General features: G+C 44.3%; 1 protein-coding gene across 1 annotated transcript in view; it reads right to left on the bottom strand.

Annotated features, from left to right (window-relative positions):
• ABCA1 (ATP binding cassette subfamily A member 1) overlaps positions 1 to 19115 on the bottom strand; it is a 99223-nt gene extending 80108 nt beyond the window's left edge. Inside the window, exons 1-2 of the mRNA XM_082497233.1 lie at positions 18656 to 19115; positions 2059 to 2205 (exon numbers count right to left, since the gene is read on the bottom strand). Of these exons, the coding sequence (XP_082353359.1) occupies positions 2059 to 2124 (66 nt within the window). The 5' untranslated portion in view covers positions 2125 to 2205; positions 18656 to 19115. The remainder of the gene's footprint in view (positions 1 to 2058; positions 2206 to 18655) is intronic.
• Positions 19116 to 19476: the final 361 nt, after the last annotated feature.

Here is a 19476-nt window from a genome sequence, read left to right as displayed (position 1 = left end):
GTAAAGCCCAAACGGGAACCATTAAAGAGGAAAAACCCCACAGATACAGGAACCCCACAAAAACAAGCAGTCTCAGGCCTTCATTGTGAATTGACTATTATCAGTGTTGAACAGTGACTATGAGTAGTTTCATACTCTATGGGCTGCTTGATGGGAAACAATACAGAAGCTGCCAGAAGGTACCGAGAAACAGCTGAGCAGATCCAAGAGCATTACAAAACTACAAGCAGGAAGGTCTTTTTCACTGACACACACTTAGCCTACCATGTTTTTGTGGCATTGCCAAAGGATACAAATGCATATCTGCTGCCCAGCAGGCTAGCATACAGCTTCCTTGACAGGACATGCATGCTAGACTCAGACATCTTTAAGTAGCCTTCAAACCTGATGCATTATTTCCAGAAGACCCTGAGAAAAGAAAGCCATCAGCCTCAGTGTAAAACTTAACTCCTCTGAAATCTGCTCCTGGTTTAACCAGTTTAAGCATGGCTCCAGAGGATCCATTAATGTCCCAGAATTCCCCTAAGAGCCTAGGTTACATGGGCAATCTCTGAGAACAGCCTATCTTTTTAGGAGCTGTAGCCAGTTTTGAGACTACCTTCCCCTGCTCCATTGCAACATTCTTCTAAATTATGAGGCTATTTACACGGTCAGGACGCTGCCCCATATGTCCAGAGAGCAGACAGCCTCACTCCTTGCAGCTGACACAGCCCACAGCCTCTCAGCTGGGCAGTCCTCTCCTGGGAGATCAAGGCACCCGTGTTAAGGACAAAATCATGCAAATCACAGAAATTCCTGCCATCACCAGCAGCTCTGTAACCACAGAGGTATACAGGAAAAGTCAACGATGCCACAAGTCCCCTTTGTCCGGTTTTATTTGAGAATGGACTGATTCCAGCTCTGAATTCACTGGACACGACTCCTATGAAAACAAGCCTCAGACACCTGAGCAAAGACTTCAGAAACTGTCTCCATCTCCAGTGATGAATATGATAGCCTTCACTCCCCTTGTGACTCGGAGTTTCTAAAACAACCCAGCCCCGATCAGCTGGCAGGAACCCTGACATTTGCAGGGTGCAGAAAAAGCTTATCAGAGAGACCACTTTCCACTCACCACCTCAGTAACTCATGTTCCCTTCACATTCCCTACTCATACCTCCTCAAGGTCAGATGTAACAGGACAGATCCTCTGCACAAGCCTGTTGTACAGGACATGCCGTTGTCCAACACCATTATCCCTTAAATCCCTGGAGGGGAAATAGCGAGTTTTCTCTGGCTTTTAGCTGTCTGCAGGAGTTAGAGCATCCTGTGAGGTCTCATTAATGCAAATACAAAAGAATTTTAACACCATTATACTGGATTCATGCTCCTGTGTTTTTGTCTGAATGGGTAGGTTCCCATACTACTAACAGATGGTGAGGTCAGTCCTTAAATTTATCAAAACACACCTTGGTAGAAAAATATCAGTTGTCTGGATTTGTCTCCATGCCAATGTAAGAACATGTCTCACACCAGTCACTTAACTTAAGTCTGTTGTGTAACTTCAAAACAGGAGGTATAGTTTTCTCTCCCTGATTAAAGAGACTGAAAATGGCTGCTACTGCCTCCACCACTTCTGCCATTAGGAAATGGCAGAATTTTGTTGCTGTTGTTGCAGCTTGCAGTATTCAAAAGTTTTAGACTCAAGCACACATCCCTGCAGCCTGGCAATGCTCCACCTGCAGAGCAGGTCATAGCACAGATTTTCATTTTACATCTTCCTTGCTGCACGCAGCAGTCATGTGCTCTCTCTGCCTGGTCTGACATGAGTGTTTCAGTACTCCAACACTCTCACACTGGGATTCAGGACAGAAGTCTTGAGCACTTTCAAGCCTTCTAGTTTCTGTTCACCTATAACTCTCCAGTTTGAATCAGCTCTTTCCAAAGGCATACCAGTTGCTCTACCAGAGGCCATTAGAGGCAAAACATTAAGATACAGGATGTCTCCCTGTTTTCCTTGAAAAGTAAGCTACAAGGCTACAATGTAGACCTCAAAAAACCCCTTTGGCTAATACTTACAGTCTGTCTTCTTCTGTAGGTGAAGTTCTTCCACAGCAGCAATCCCAGCTGCGTCCAGAAAGCCATCTTCCTTCAGCAAAGCCCAGGAGCTCCCTTTGTGCAGCAGCAGTGGCAGTATACAGCAGAGATGTCGTGGCTGGGCATTAACTGGCAGGGGGAAGAGTTGAAAGGGAAAAGCTGTGTCAGTCAGAACAGAAAAGGCAACAAGACAGGGAAAGGCAGAGGCTGCACTCTGTGACCCCATGTAACCCTACAGCACCCCATGGCACTCCCCACCACTGCCTTCTTACACCACGTACTCCAGCCAAGACTCATGGGTCTCAGTAAGCTCAAATTCAGACTCACTGTCGCTTACCTCAGAGCTCCAAGGCACAAAAGAATGTAATACCCTCAGGACAACAATTTTCTTCCTTCCTGCCCAAAATTCCGAGAGCAAGAAAGCTCAGAACAAGAAAAAAAAAAAATATAGGTTTGAAAGCTGAATTAGACACCCCTCTGAATGAGACTGAACCATAAAATTCAACCTTTTTTAAAAAAAAAATATTCTTTCCATATTTACTTTTATAATGGCGAAAAGCCTTCTGCCAAATTAGGAAAGCCTTCATTTTGAAGTCCAGTCAACATCACCACTTGTAGGAGAAAATGTTATGCACTTAAGAGGCAAGGGAGAAATGTCCATTTCCTTGAAGGTAAGTGACTAAGAATGACCCTGAAGCCATTCATATTTGGATAAAGTGAATGGAAAATTGCCATTGAATCAGTGTTCAGGTCCTGTAAGCACTTGGCCTCCAACACTGTTGTGAATTGGGTTCATTCAGTATGCACCTTGTGAGAGTATGAGAAAGTATAAAGGGTTAAAAACATATTCATCTCTTTGGTGGTTATTAATAATAATAGCATGGTATGGGCTTGGTACAAAGAGACTCCCAGGAAGACTCAATCAAATGGAAAGGTGAGCTTATAGCACATAGACTTCATTAAAGCTTTTTTTCCAGAATTAATTTGGCATAGCTTAATTTACTTTTGAGTTTAAGGCCACTTTAGATTGTTTCATTCTGAGTAAGTGTCCACACAGGAATTTAGTTTAATCCACATCAAATTAATTCTGATTTATGTACATGAATGCACTCTGTTGACAGGCCCAGTTTTAACAGGACAGCTAGCAGCCAATCCAAACACACAGTGAGAGAACCATTCCCTCCAACATCTGTGAAACTGGGAACACACATGCTTTTGATTCTAGTGTCCCACATACCAGTACCCTAGTCCTATGATTCTGAGTCGCATGCCTGATTGCAAACTGCATCAAAAACGTTCCCAAGAATCCATAAACGTGCTAGAAACACAGGACTTCCTCAGGAAATGCTCTGACCACCCCTACAATGGAATAGGACTAGATGATAAATGGCAATTCTGGATATGAGCTTTCGGTTAATGAACATTTGTGGCCTTTAAATCTCATCCAAAAGTAAATTCCATTATTACAATGACTTGCAGATTAAAAACTTGTCTCTAATAATATAGGTCTGTGCTACAAAAAAATTTCCCTAACATGACTAACAAAAACAATTAAACCCATTATGCTGAGTTCTACAGATAATTACACTGTAGTATCACAACAGGACAACAGTGCTGCTTAGTGCCAGTACAGCAAAGAACAATAACAGACGCCTACAAAACCCTACAAATTGCACCTCATGTCAGCATGCAGGCAGCTGAGTGTACAGTCACCGCGGGCTCATTAACTTCTGCTAGGTACTGCTGTAATTCACTGGCATGACCTCTACAGATGCTCCTTCACAAAGGGATGCCCAACTGATCTGACAGGACACCTTTGCCCAGTGCTTCCTGCTGGTTGGAGCGCCCTGACACTAACACATGCACATCTGGCTGGTAGGTAGTGAATTCCCAGACACATTCAGAGTGAGGGACTTGACAGGCTAATAACACAAGCACAGCAGGGAAAAAAACTGCCCTTTGTGGACAACCTCAGAGGACCTGGCTGCTGAGGACTGTGCAGGCATGCTCATGGACCCAAAGCACACCTTTGCTTACAGGCTTGGATACAGGGGCAGCACCTCCTCTGCCTGTCAGTATTACACATTTAAAGCTACAACTAACATGTAACCCAGAGACAAAACTAAGTAGGGAATATGATCACCCTTGTCTTCTACTTTCTCCATTGACCTGTTTCTGCCCAGGATTCAGTGGATTCGGCAACAATGCTTTTACTCGCCCTACTAAGCAACCTGGATTGCTACTCACGTAGTGCACAGACACTCTGTGACCACTAACTTGGTGCAAAAATCTTTCACAGAACACTAGGAAAATTGCTCTTTTCAAGCATTTTTCCGCAAGAATACTAGTCTATGGACAGACCACCATTTGCTTTGCTGTGTTCTCCATCATGCCACAAAACATAGTAAGCCTTTCTGTCCAAGTCCAATCCTGCAGCCACTGGACAAGTTCAGCATATGGAAGTAGAGGACAGGAAGAGACGGCACAGCCTTCTACAATCACAACAGATTTTATCTTCAGAAGGGTGTTCAGAGTACCCACTATATTCCCCCATCTACAATACTGTCAACTCTTGGCAACAAACTACTTTTCAATGCCTTCCAGCAATTACAGCCTCATACCAAAATCCACAGTATAAAGTGCCACAGGAATTGTGCACAAAGGATCCCAGGGACAGCCAGAGACATTTGGCGTTCTCGTCAATGGAAATACACCCAACTCCTATGCCTTAACATTCTGCCTCTGCTCAGGGTAAAATCTGAAGCAGTCTGTGGGATGCCTGAGCTAATCACAGGGTAGCTAGTTTAATCCATGTCAGCCAAAATCCAGACATTGGTCCCTCCCAATTGCAGCCTGTCCGCAGGATCCAGAACACAGAAATACTGCATTATGAAGTTTGTAGGGTTCACATTGCACTAGCAAACTGTAGTGAGATAAGGGCACATATTTGATCATTTAACACATCTCAGCTGATCATCAGAAGCCTGTGCAGCTAGGAAGACTCAGCTGTGGCTGTCGGCTTGAACTCCAGCTAAACTTTATTGGGAACAAAGCAAATGCTCTGGCCTTCAAATAAGGTCAGTTTGCCTGCATACAAGTTTCAAATGAAGCAAAAAATACCAATTTGTAAAGACTGAAGACTGGGAAACCTGACCCAGATGCAAGCACTATCAGCTAAGGCCCAACATTAAAGTAGGGGACAGGGTCTAACACTAGGCTGATCACCCAAGAGCACAAAACCTGAACCATGCCCGGTTCTTCCAGCCACGCTGGGTAACAGCTTCAAAGACATACTCTGCCACAGCATCTGTAACAGGTCTGTTGATGCCTACAGCTGTCTCTGATTTTGATCCGCAGAGGCTGACATATTTGGTTCACTGCTGATACAAGTTAACTAGGTCCACTTGAATTACTAATGCATCAGAAAAAGCTCTGCAAACTAAGAATCTCGGAGGAAAATGGGTTAGCACCCTTTCAGATCTTCTTCCAGCTGACAATAGGCAAGAACTGTCAGCCAGAGATGCAGAAAACTGATAGACCAAACACTCCCAGCTCTTTAGGAGCTGAAGTCCATCTGTATCTCCACTTCAGACTAGTCTGCTAAGTTCAACATAGCTGGGAAATCCAACTTGCCATTTAGCACTGCAGTGCCAAAACACACAAATACCACCTAGTTTCCAATGCAGGCTTTTGTGCCTCACCTAGGTAAAACAGTGAGCCAAGAGGAGGTATCAGTGATCACTCCTGGCACCTACCTGGAACTGTCTAAAGCAGCCATGCCGTTTCTGTCTAGATTAAGAAAAGCTGCAAAAATTCATCACCATAGCGTAAGTTTTCTGTGATGTAAAGTATCACAGCTATGCTGATTAGAATGGGGATTTATAGCTTACAGTACTGGATCCATCCTCTTTAAAGCACAATCTCTTGCTTTTAATAAAGCACTTACTCCATGAAAGTAGAAAGAATTCCCTCAACTGCAACAAATAGTTCAACAAAGTCACGGAGAGATTATTGTGTAAGACATCCAATCTTTTCATTGTGTACACTGCAAGTTTTCCAGTAGAGGTATATACCAATATGCAGCAATTTTAAGCCTAGAGGCATCAGGCTTACTTCTCTTCGTCACCCAGAAATCTATTTTTGTCTAGCATTCAGCATTTCTACACCTCTTCACCAACATACACAAAACAAGCACAAAATTTAGACTACATGGAGCATATCAGGGGAGACACATACTGCCTACAACTTCAGGGTACACCTAACAGCTGTCTAGTAACTCAGGTGCAAACTCAGACTGCTGCCTCACCGCAAATAAATAGCTATCATTAGAAGGGGCTGTCTGATAATTGAAACAAGTAATGCACATTTGGAATAACATCCTGAGTCCAGGCATACGCCCTATGCAACACACAGATACAGCAATGACCATGCAGTTAACCAGCCAGCCAAAAAGAAAGTAAGGATTAAGAAGCCATTTTGTATTTAGCCAGCAAATAAATGGTGGAGATCCAGTATCAAGAGGTCCCTGCATGCTCTACCAACATGCCAGTCAGACTTGTGCACACTTAATAAGCTGTCAGGTGTCTTAAGTCCCCCCCCCCCTCCCCGATTCCTGACAAAAAACACACATATGGGATCAAGTACAGGACATCCAAATAATTCCCTAGATCTTCTGACAGATTTCCCCCTAATCTCTTTCTAGGGAAAAGCTTACCCTTACAATTACAAAAGGGCTTGTTTAGCCTGCATAATCGGTGGACACCAGAGGATGGGCAGGAGGTGCAGAGCAAGCTGCACGTACCTTCTGATCTGGCCTGTGGTTCCTACTTTGCTCTTCCCAGAGTTCTAACACCAGGTTAGGACCTCCTCTACTTGCCCAGATCAGCAGTCACAACACCCATCAGCACAACTAAAGCCCAGGGTCCACATGTGTGCCCCATAGTCTGCCTTTGCAGAAGACTCCCTGCATGTGACATTTCCCTCTGCTGCAGAAACCCCACATGGCCTCCAGACCTACAGGGCTGCAATTCCATCTCAGTGCGCAATTCAGAAAATTACTCTTAAGAGAAAGTTAGGCTACAGGGCAACCTCTGAAAATGGTGACAGTGAAACACATACTTTGACCAGCCCTTTCTTTCTGGATCAGTGCTACCCACTACTTAGGAAGTAGAATGGCTGTTGAAAACTCCATTAGCTGGCATGCCAAGAGTTTCCAGACCCAATCCATCTTAAATATAAAGCAATGCATTTTACCAGCTGTAGATTTAAAGATGAAAAAAGCTCAAGTGGCAGAGAATCAATTCCCAACCCCCATGCCTGGTGTCTGTACTAAGTAAACATAAAACAGCCTTCAAAAGCAGCTTTCTGCAAACAATGCAGCTGTTTGCTTTCTTTTGGGGGCGAAAAAACCTTTCCCCTAGAGAAGAAATCACTATTTAGACAGGGAACAAAGTGAACTTACCAAACCTTATGAGACTGGAACATTTCAGGATTCTGGCAAGAAGCTATAGACCCTTTATGTCTCCCACAATGACTTAAACCCAGTCCTGGTCAGCAGTAAGAGCTTTTACTAGTTGATGAAGGTTCAGTGGCATCCATGAAATCACGTAGCAGCGTCTGTCCTGTTCTCCAAGTCAGATATTCCACATCACAAAAGCTACCACCACTGGTGGCTCTCCACAGACCAAGCAGCCATAGAAAGTACCAGTGTAGTATTAGAGATAAGGTTATGAGGGAAAGCAGGGCATTATTTGCTGGACACAGCACAGGTTTGAGATACTAAAGCCAGTGCTGCTCCTCTCCCACAAGCAGACATGGCATAGCACTTTACACTCTCTGCCTCAGACAAAAAGTTGTACATCTGCTTAACTCCAACAGCTTTTGCCTACATACCTATCAAGTCAAACAAGACCCACTTGCGAAGAAAAGGGGCAACTAAAGCACAAACACCAAAATTCTGCAGAAATGCAGTCCTCTTTGGGAATGCTGTGAAATGTCTTAACATTTCATTTCCTTTAGGCAGTGTCTGGCTGCATTTTGTGGAGCAAGCACTATCATCAGCCATGTCAACTCTGCAGAGCCCAGCGCCAAGGCCAAAGTCCCCCAGTGCTCCATAGTTGTCCAGTGCTATTAGTTGACAGCAGGTCCCCATAAGGGCTGTGAACACCAAGGCATGACAGAAGTGCCTGCCTTGTGAACTGACATTTTGACTCAAATAGACAAACTATCAAGAGAAGTAGTGACCTGGATGGGCATTTGGGTAACAGAGGTGCAGATTAAGTCAAGAGTCCAGAATTAATCCATATCTCCCAAATCAAGGTCTAGCACCTTGACCACTTCTCTGCAGAGCGCCAGGATTTCACTTCTTCCAGCATAGAAGTTTAGCTACAACCAAGAGACTTACTCTTATACAACCACATCCATTTTGTACAACCTATGAATGCGCAAGGTCCTAAGAAGCTCTGAAAGCACAAGTATTCCACAGTTCCCAGAAAGCAAAAAGCACTTTGTATCTATGCAACTTGAAATGAGACTAAAGGAGGAGGAAAACCAGCATTAATCCCAATTCTGTTGAGATTAGGCTAGATAAAGAGCAGCTGTGGACAAATGCAAGCAATTCTTTATCCTGCTGCTAGAGATCTAATTGGAGATAATATCCACAGCAGAAACAGACAGTGCATAAAGGATCAGAAGTAATGTCCATTCTGTGATAAAAACAACTCACACAAAGCTTGCAAAACCCACAGGAGCAAATCTGACATTATCATCTCTAAAGCTTTCAAGAAGTCAAAAAACTTATGACATCTACTGGAGCTCTAGGAAAGAAGGGAAACTGCCACCCAAACAATGACAATTTTATAGGAATAACAGTATTGATCTTTTAAAGTAATCTTTTAACCCAAAGAACCTGAACTAATTTACAAAAAGGTGCCATGAAAACTGTTAGCAGCACAGAGTTCAAAGAACTCACCTGAGGCCACAAGCAAAGCAAAAGCAGAGATGAGTGTATAACCACCAGATCCCACACGTCTGTCTCCTCGTTTAAGCACTGCTAGACTCTGTAGCAATCACACGCAATGCAGGATCAGCAGTGGAGGTCTGAGCTTTGAACCTACAGCCTGCTGCCTGGGACAGAGTATCATTATCAGTGGAGCCACACAGACACCGAAAGCAGGTCTTTCATAACCTCCCCACAGGAGGTATTTCTCTCCCATTTGCCAAATGAATATTGGACACCAAGTTTCCTATTCCATCTAAAAAGTCATTCAGTGAGAAGTGCTTTCCTCTTCAAAGTCACCCAGGTCATGTCACAGGGTTTACATTGACTCCTTGTTGCTAACAGTGTGACTGGAGAGCTTCTGGGTCAGCAGGCACAAATTTAATTAGGACCACAAACAACAACATTTGGGTGGCAATTCTTGGCAAGATCCTCTACTAGTTTACATCACTTTACACACACTGACTACCTGGCCTTAGGTTGGGTAGTAAATAGGTTTTGGCTTTGTTCTCTAGCAACTAGTACATTGCTTTCAATGTGGCCATCCATCTGCCCCCAAATAACAATCACGTGTATGACCGACACTTTAAGATCCACCTTCATGATAATCTACAACCAGATTAACTCATTTTCCCTCCCTGACATGCATGTCAATTTTTGTAAAACTAATATTAAAGGATACTGCCAAAACGTCAGGAAGCTGATGAAACAGTCTCATGGAATCCCTTGAGCCATCTGCCACCCCTGGTCCAGACAAAACTGAGGCACATGGCATCTCACTCATCCACAGAATCCTTAAGGCAGCACACACAACAGCTACAAAACACTGAATAAATTACTTCCCTTTGTTATCTAAGGGGGGCCAACCTCACAGAAGACTGGAGGCAACCAGTGGAAAAGGGCTCCTCCTTTTAGCACAGCCTGACAATAAAATACCTATTCGCAACCTGCTTTAACTGCTGCTATTAAAAATACCAGTGACATAATCTGAGCCCAATACTCAATTCTGCTTGCTGCACTAGGTACTACACAGAGAAAGGAGCCTGGATCTCGCTCTGGCAGAAGTTGAAACTAGTAAAATGTCATGTTAGCGGCAGAAATCTGGCTTCCCAACTATTAAGGCAAAATGGCAAGAGGTTTCTAAAGGTATTCAGCCTCGGCACTGGGACTGAGCAAATGGATTTTTCAGTATATTATGTGCTGAGCTTTTCTGAATGCTGTGCTATGAACACCTGAGGAGATGATAATTTTGAAAGACCTGGCCCAGAATTGACATAACAAGCCCTGAAATCCCTGGCCCTAAACTCTTCAGAGTATGTCTTCCTTCTTCTGTCAAAGCCAAACTCCTAAGGTGTATTTCTGGGCCACAGGTGGGCTCATCCCTACCAATCAGAAATAAACCACAGGGGACAGTTTCCCAGAGAGTCAAGCACTAGCTTACAAAGTACTCCATAATACAAACTGGACTACATTTTCCAAAGCCCTCAGTGCCTCCTTAGACATTTACAGCACGCCACATTTTCAGAAGTAGGTGGTGGTTTGGTTTTTTGTTTTTGTTTTTATAAGCTTCCCTTGTGACACAACGTACCAAGCTGTTTTGAAAACCTGTCACAGGGAAGCAATGTCTGCCTACCAGAATGACCACAACAACTGGTTCTCATTACTTCTAGCATGCTCAAAAGGCTCGTTGGTGAAAACAAGTACAGCTCCAATGCAATGGAAGATGTTAAGCTTGCATGCACCACAGCTGGACTGAGCCAAAGGAGAGCACATGCAAGAGACTGTGGCATGCACTTAGGCAAGAGGAATTGCTTAAATGTCAAGTATAACACTCAAGATTAAACACAGTCATCTATTTTATAAAATAATAATAAAAAAAAAGCAGCTTCCACTGGAAGGTTGTGAAATACGTGAAGCATTTCAACTTTCAACAGTACACTGAACGTCCCCTACTTTCCCCCGCAAAAAAAAAAAAGCCAAAATCTAGTCCACTCTTTGGCAAAAACAAACACAAAAGCTGATTTGCTTTATCACGGCCAATGTCCAAAAATCCATAGTCCATATTAGCAGATTTTTTTTTTTGGCTCTCAAAGAATGAGCTCCTGTCTAGTAGAATCTAGAAATAATAGAACATCCTGCTAAAATAATAATTGCGACATTTGAGCTCAATTCATGCCATTAAGCTTTGATCTCTGAACAACTATAAGTATCATCAGTACACAGTCTGCAAAAAGCTGTGTTACACAGCCTCAGTCACTTTTTCCAGCTGATGACGCATCCTGTTTAAGGACGTTATCTTTGCAACTAGGAAAAAGGGTGAAACATTTCACATTGCAAAAGGTACTTTTCTGCTTGGCAGCAACATTGAGGGGGACGAGGAAGACAGAGCTAGAGCTCCCCCAAGAACATCATCAGCCTCATCAACTTTCAGGAAAAGAAACCCACAAGAGGGTGTTAGGATAGAAAACTTTTGACCACCACCTGTTCCACAGCACATCCTGGGCACTGCATTGCTTTAGACAAAGTAGCTGTAGATCTGGTTTAACAAAGCGTAATGCCCATAGGTGCTCCGCCATACTAGTGCAGAGTGGCTGAAGCATCACTGGCACGCTTGAATCTTCTGTTGAGCAAAGTTACCAAGCCTTGCAGCTTTGCCATCACGTTCATAAGGAATTTTTTTTGGAAAGGAGTGTCTTATCCTACATCTTGGTTTTGTACCTTGCTCTTCATCTTGGGAGAAGACAAGGATACAGACTGTGCCCAGCACAAGATTAAACGACAATTTGAGGTGTATGCCTGCCTTGTAACTTCAAAAGAAACTTTACTGTTATTTTCCTCTTTATTTTTGCCATTTGGGACCATCATGCCATAAACCAGTGTGTGTGTGTTCAGTTACAGAGCAGAGCACAACGTAGAAACATATGAGAAGCTGTTAAGCTCGGTATCTACACAACTGCACTGGTTATCTGTGGCACAGGTATAAGTAACAGCAGATGAAACAAAAATACCCCTGAACTATGCAGAAAAACATCAGCCAAGAAAAAGCCTCTAGCACAATGAAAGGAAATGACATGGTCAAAAAAAGCAATAAACTGGCAGAGGCAGCACTTAGCAGCAGCCATTGTCAGCTTGAGCAGAGTTTGATCCTTTAAAGCCTGCAACAGACCGGGCCACAAGACAACCTCTGCTGCCACACGGCCACCATCTAACTACAGATTTGGAAGATAGTAATTCACTAAAGTGATATAACAGATGTCCAAGTACTTTTGAAAGCAAGTGACTATCTGTTATGAAGAGGAATGATTTTCTGATCAATCTTGGCAAACGATAAGGAGTTTGATAACCACTTATCTCTAAAGCTATTCATAGAGGAATATGAAAATAATTGGCACACACGATAAGGAGGAAGCCCACGAGCCTGCTGTGGCAGGTGTGGCACAGGACAGCTAGCTGGGAGCACTGCCAGAAAGTGCGTGCTAATCTTCCCCATTTTGCCCAACCCACAGAGGAAATCGTTTATATTCTCTAGCTCCAGCTGTACAACCCCATACCCCTACTGCTGAAGCTTCAATCCTTAGGATCAACATGACAGTTAACAGATGTGCAAAGGAGGCTAACATATGCGTATTTTAACATCATGCACAGATAGATCTAAGAGAGAGGGATGACAGGATTTGTCCACGTCATCAGCTACATCTCATGATGCAAAAGGATTCAGGACAGAGCTTTGTTAGTTTGCTCCAGTAGTTTCAAGGGACCATGCACAGAAGTGAAGAGCTGTGGTCTACTCAATTTCAACCAAATGACTCAGAACAGAAAACGCTTCAGGTAAGCACAGAAGTGGCATGAAATGACAAAAGGAAAAGCAATACACTTGCAAGAGAAATGTAAACAAAAGTTTTGCAAGTTTTTAATGGATATAGGATCCAAAACATACATTGTTTTTGCTGAGCTTAGGATATCCTTAATGGTGCTGATAAAGTTTCACTAGAGTCAAAGCATACTCCCACAGACAATCCAGTTGACTGTAATTATATCCAATTTTACAGATAAACACAATTGGGAATAGAGCCGTAGTGGTGTGAAATATCAAAAGCATGTCACAAGAACTGGGAATGAAGGTCTGGAAGATATGGCAATCAGGAGAACAAAAAAAATAGGCTGGGAAAAATCAGATCTGAAGAAATCTGAAAACAGATGGTATACAGGTGATGGCATCAGTTTGTGAGTCCAGATCTCTCCAAGGACGGTAGGAGTACTCCTATTGCTTACTTTAGGATGAATATTTAAATATAGGTTTGAGAAAAAACAAAATGGTTTGGGAAAAACAAAGCAGTTAGAATTGCTACTCTGATTTAATAGAGAATAATTATCAAAAATATGTTAAAACAAAGAAATCAGATAAAAAGCACATTGCCCATTAGTAGAACAAAAATACAAGTACAGGATCAATTCAGTTTATTAAACAGTAACATTTCATTTAGGGGAGGAGTAGATTTTGAATTTTGACTCCTGTACTTCTACCAGAATGAAGCACCCGTGTGTCTGCACTCAGAAAAGGTCAGTGCTGCTTTATTGTTTGGATGAGGAGTTTCATGCTTTTTTAATCCATTCAAATTTGGTCCTACATCTGCTCTTATCAGCAGCCATAGCCAAACTCTTGTTATGGAAACATAATTACAATACAGGGAAAAGGAAAAAGAGCCATCAGTAGATCCCTAACATATCAATATAATCTCCGTGAATACACCTCTCAGACAAAAGAGCATGTCTGATAATTTGCTTGTTTCTTTTCAAGGCACATAAATTCAACTGGAAAAGCAGATGCTGCATCTGAAAACCTGGGACTTAAACCTAGGTCGCTGACACTAGCAACACAGTCTTTAGAAAGATGTGCTACCTGCTGCAGGTGAGAAAAAACACACTTTCACTTCTACCATAAAGAGTATAAACTTTTGCCATGTCATTGTTATAACAACAGTGAACGCAGATAAAAGGAAACGGGGGCAAGTCATCACAAGAAGATGGGTACAGGTGCTGGGAAGCAGGTTCTCCTGGTCACTAGTCCTACTCTTGTCACCTACACCACTACTGCTGCTCTGAGACCTTCCACATGGCTTAATTTTGGCTTTTACTAAGCTAACAACCAAGAATGCCAATGAATATTAGTTGCACAGTTTCCTTGCCTGCTCCCCGTAGGAGCCATTCACTTGGAAGTGGGCTAGTAAAACTGCAGATTGTTTCAGGGAGCCAAGCAAGTAGGGTGGTAACAGGTTTTAGCCACCTCTATCTTTGAGGCAGCCCTGCCTGCTATTTGCTAAAAAGGAAACCAGACCTCTAGAATGATCTCTGAACTGTGTGGCCAGAGGCTCTGACTTTGTTTGTTCTTTCCCAGAGAATGACCTTGCTATCTAGTCCAAACCAGAACAGTCTTGGAAAGGCTCTTTTGCTCTTCTTTTTCTGTCTTATACCAATTGTTCCCTAACAAAGTCAGCATCACACACACTGATCTCATTGCATTAGGTAGAGCTCTGCTAAGCAACACTCCTCCAGAAAATAACAGAAGAGGGAAAAGGTCAGCTTGTATGTGGATATTTATGCCATTCAAACTGATGTACATTCTTATTATCTATGATCAAGCTTTTTCACTAATAACCCAATGAATAAAGATCTGAATGCTCCCATTTTTCCCTACAGTGTAAGCCTGTTGTGTCAGGAAAGCTGCATCAACAGTTTTTCATCCTACTCTGTCTCGCGCTCAGTCCTTGAGGAGAGCTCGTATGCCCCCCCCCCGCCCCCCAGTGACAAATGCTGTAAGAGACAGGACTAGTTTTGCTGCCACCTACTTTAAAGAAACAGACCAAAAAAAAAAAAAAATAGAGAACAGGGTGCTCCAGTCAGTAGTTGATATCAAGGTAATTCTTCCGAGTTGTTCTGTATGACTTTTGTACGACAAATAGCAATACAAGACATGTAGCTACAGAATTCGAAATATTTTAACTTTTTTGTGGTGATCATCTTTTGAACACTACAAGTAGTCTTACCATGGTATTTTTTTTATCAATACTCTTAATATCAGTAGCTGCAGATGTGCGTGCTCATTAACTACACAGAAAACTTTCAAGTATTCAGGATTCACATCCTCAGATGGCATAAATATGAGACAATCTCAGACAGAGTGAATTTTCACCATGTCGGAGCTAGAGAAAGAGCATAAAGTCCCTAGCGGCCTCAGATGAACAAGGAAAATGTCGAATGTATAAAACATGTTTTACTGAATAGTAGGTCCTGACTAGCCCCTCTCACAGCAGAGGTCATCAAGAATTACCAGCCTAATAGAAACACACCAGTGTTTGGTCAGCCATGGCCTCCGGACTTATTTCAGGATTTGGTGTGTTGCCCAGCCTAAGAGATCTATATAAACACCAAGGGTGCTTGCTCTGAGGTTACTTAAACAAAGTGGTAATCTGGTTCCCTTTCTGCTCTGCTCCTGTCATCATCTTTGTGCTGGCACCAGTGCTCACAAAGCCATGAGAAGACTGTGAACACAGGATGCTGGAAAAAAAAAAAAAATAATCACCAAACAAAAAGATAAGAGTTTGTTCTCAGTTACTCACCCTGGGTTGGTGAACTCCAGTGCCAGCACTGAGGATGAAATGGCCGGGGAGAGGAAAAGAGAACGGGCAGTCGGGGAAAATGAAGCAGGTCCTTTACTAGCTCACTAGCAACCTTCAATTACACTGGATTAAAGTTCTGAAGAAACCACACCCTAAGAAACACTGCGCCTGCATGGTGCAACGCATGTGATAAACACTAGCAGAGCTGATCATGTTTGGCCACAGATGGATGAGTTCAGTACCGATCCTCCTGCTGCTCTGTCTTTGTGGGTCTAACTCTGCCAGGTGAACTCACTGGTGATACAACAGGCTTGCAGAGATGAAGGCAAGGGAGGACTTGCTTTCTGAATTGTGTATATTACACTTGATCAACCATGAGAATGCTCCGAACCCAGAATCTGCACAGGAGATCCACAGCTGCTTTCCTCAAGTCACTGAGGCTCTTATTCCTGAATCCCAGCAGACTGTTTTACCTTTGCACAGCCAGGGAGAAGTTCAGCCTAAGGAACTTCACTGAGCTTTTTTTAAACTTACAGCGTTTCATCTTTTGTAGTTCAGCATTTCACCAGGAGCCACTCTTTACCTACACCATAATGGTAGATGTTGAATTTGGTGCCAGACCAAGTCTCTGCTCACACCAGTAGCATTAACTACACTTGGTTTTGGCAACAAATTTAGCATTACAAAAAAGGTTTGCTGGCAGCTGCTTGTGGCAAACCGATTTATAAACATGCCTCAATCTCACAGGGTGAAGAGATCACTAAAACTTTCAACATACCCGCTTGCACTGCTATGCAGCTATATCGAGAGGAAATTTGGAACCAATATCCAAAAGATTACCATGACAGCTGCATATTCCAAAATCTTACATATAGCTGCACCCAAGGTGCTTGTTTCACATAAATATCATATGGCTGTGTACTTCAGCAGCAACTTCTCAGGGGAAAGTTACTGCAAACAGCTGGAGCTAGCTGCTTGATTATTACACTCTTATGCTAGATGACACCAATTTGTGATCTCTTGCAGCCCAGAGGCCAGCAGGTATCTCCTCAGAACACCTACAGTGAGCATAAAAAAGCATAACTTGTTATATTTTTAAAAGCTAGACATTCTCAACTTTAAAAGTGCGACTAAGTTCTACCATACAGCTCTTGTGTTCCATGCTACCAAACTTTTAGCCACACTTTGTTAAGAGTTGACTTCTAATTCTTACCATAATCAGCCCTACCAGATTATGGTTACATGAGAAACAAGGTGCTCCATGTCATGAGTAAAGGCATCAGACTCCCGCCCTTACTTGTCCAGACCACACTAAATACAGACTGGATCACATCAATCAATCAATCACAGAATTTTCAGAGTTGGAAGGGACCTCTAGAGATCATCTAGCCCAACTCCCCAGCCAAAGCAGGATTGCCTAGAGCACATTACTCAGGACTGCATCCAGGCGGGTCTTGAAAATCTCCAGGGAAGGGGACTCCACAACCTCCCTGGGCAGCCTGTGCCAGTGCTCTGTCACCCTCACCGTAAAGAAGTTTTTCTGTGTATTTGAACGGAACTTCCTGTGTTCTTACTTGTGCCCATTACCCCTCATCCTGTCACTTGGAACCATTGAAAAGAGCCTGGCTCCATCCTCCTTCAACCTTACAACCAAATCAATCTTACCTAAATTAAAATTCAAATTTGAAAAATGAGTTGTGAAGACCCACCAGCAGAATCTGTATCTGTTACATCTGTAATTGCTCTGTGTTACAGGAGAAGTCTCGGCACACACCGCCAGACCCACTTGTTAGGGAGGCAAGCTGGTGCCTCAAGGGCCAAGCACAAAAAGCATTTGCACTGAATGTTTACTACTATGACCCTCTTCCAAAACTGAGACTGCTGCATTACAAAAGACTTTCGACAGCAAGCTTAGCCATCTGTTGGTAATGGAACATCCCCAAGACATGGCTGCTCTGCAGCGCAAGCACCAACTCATTTTCAAAGGCACCACCAAAATGAATATTTATGTGTTAATCTGTATCAATAACTTTCGAGAAAATACAACTCATCTTTTGGCTTCAACTTAGCACGTGTTTACAAGCATGTAAGCGCATGTTTACATCCCCCTGGCTTCAGTAAGGTCTATTCCAACACACTAAAGATCAAAGCTGATCCTCCAAATAAGTTATTTCTACAACCTTAAAATCTCCAACAGCCAGAGGGAGGGGGAACTCCTGGTTTATGTTAAAAGCAGGCAAAAATACTGTTTAATACCAACTTTTAATATAGAATCGAGAATATTTCCTGATACATTTTAAGCATCTGGGCAGTCGTGCACCTCCAGAACGAAGCAGCACTATTTTGTAACAGGCTGATGATAGGTTGTAATGTAGCCGTCCAGACGTAACAACAGTCTGGCACGCAGAAGCAAGATTTGTTGCATGCAACCGAACCTCCTGCACATCACAAAAGCGGCCGGATCGGTCTTTTTATTTTTACACTCCCCCTCATCCCAAGACCCTCCCCCCTCCCCTCTTCCCCCACGACTATAAGGATTCACGTAGGAGTGAAGGAGATGAAAACCCTCCCGTTATCTTCTAGCACCCACCAGGGCTGGAAGAGGCGGCGGTAAGGTGAGCCACCCTACGCGAGCGCTGCCAAGTCAGAGTCGCCTCGATCAGGATAAGCTAAAATAAAATAATTGGGAAAAAAAAAATAAAAATAACACACACAAAATCCCCCGCTATTAGCCCCTGATACCCCTATACCCCGTAAGCCATCCTCCGAGCCACGCTCCTAACACGCTGGGCACAGCGAGCGGCACCACGCCGGAAAACGAAAAACAAAACAAAAAAAACCACACTTATTTGCTTTTCTTCCCCCCCCCCCCCCGCTTTATGCCGCCTGCTCCGGGCGGAGCGGGGACAAGCCGGGAAGCCTCCCCCGACGGCTACCCGCGGCGCCTCTTCCCCGCCGCGCCTACCTCCCCGGCCGGCCGCCACCGTAGGTCCCGCGGGGAGCCGAGCCGAGCCGCCCCGCCGCTTCTTCCCCGCTCCGCGCCGGGCTCTACTCTCTCTGCTCCCCGCTCCGCTGCCGGCCCCCGCGCCGGCCCCCACTGCCACTGCCGCCGCCCGCGCCCCGCAGCGCCTCTTATAGGGCGGCGTGGAGCTGCCCGCGGTGGGGGCGCCCGCCCCTCCCACGGACGGGGCCGCCCAGGAGCCTTCTTCTCCCCTTCCCCTTTCCTCTGGCGTCCTCTCTCCTTTTTGTCTTCTCTTTTTCCTCTTTCCCTTTTTCTTTTTCCTCTGTCCCTTTCTCTTCTCCCCCTCTTTTTTTTTTTTTTTTCCCTTTTCCCCTCCGCAGCGGCTGTTGTTTTAGGGGGGCGGGGACGCAGCGATTTGCATGTGGGCGTGCACGTTGCAGCCCAAAACAAGCTGCGGGCCTGTGTATGTCCTCCTCGGCTCCCCCTCCACTCCTCGGCGGGACACGGGTGGCGTGGGCTAGCTGCCTTGCTTTCTGCGGAACTCCGCGCTCTCCGGTGCGTGAGGAGCGTGCCAGCCCCTCGCATCAGGCTCCCACGCCTGCCCCACGGCCGGCCCTTCTTGGGGACCGCGGGCAGAAAGAGCAGAACCCCGGGCACGGAGTCACCTGCGAGGTCACTGTGCTCCCACTGCCCTCAGCTCCACGCCTGCTCCGGCCCTTGCACCTTCAGAGCTGAGCCGGGACGAGCTGGGCGCAGGTACATCCTCAGCTGTCCAGCTACAGAGCGTAGCAAGAGCGCTGGCCTGGCAGGAATCAATCAGTAGC

This window comes from Vanellus vanellus (genome assembly GCF_965231255.1).
Source record: "Vanellus vanellus genome assembly, chromosome: Z".
NCBI lineage: Eukaryota > Metazoa > Chordata > Aves > Charadriiformes > Charadriidae > Vanellus > Vanellus vanellus.
Note: the sequence above shows the minus strand (reverse complement) of the source record. Positions and strands in the feature narration are given on the sequence as shown.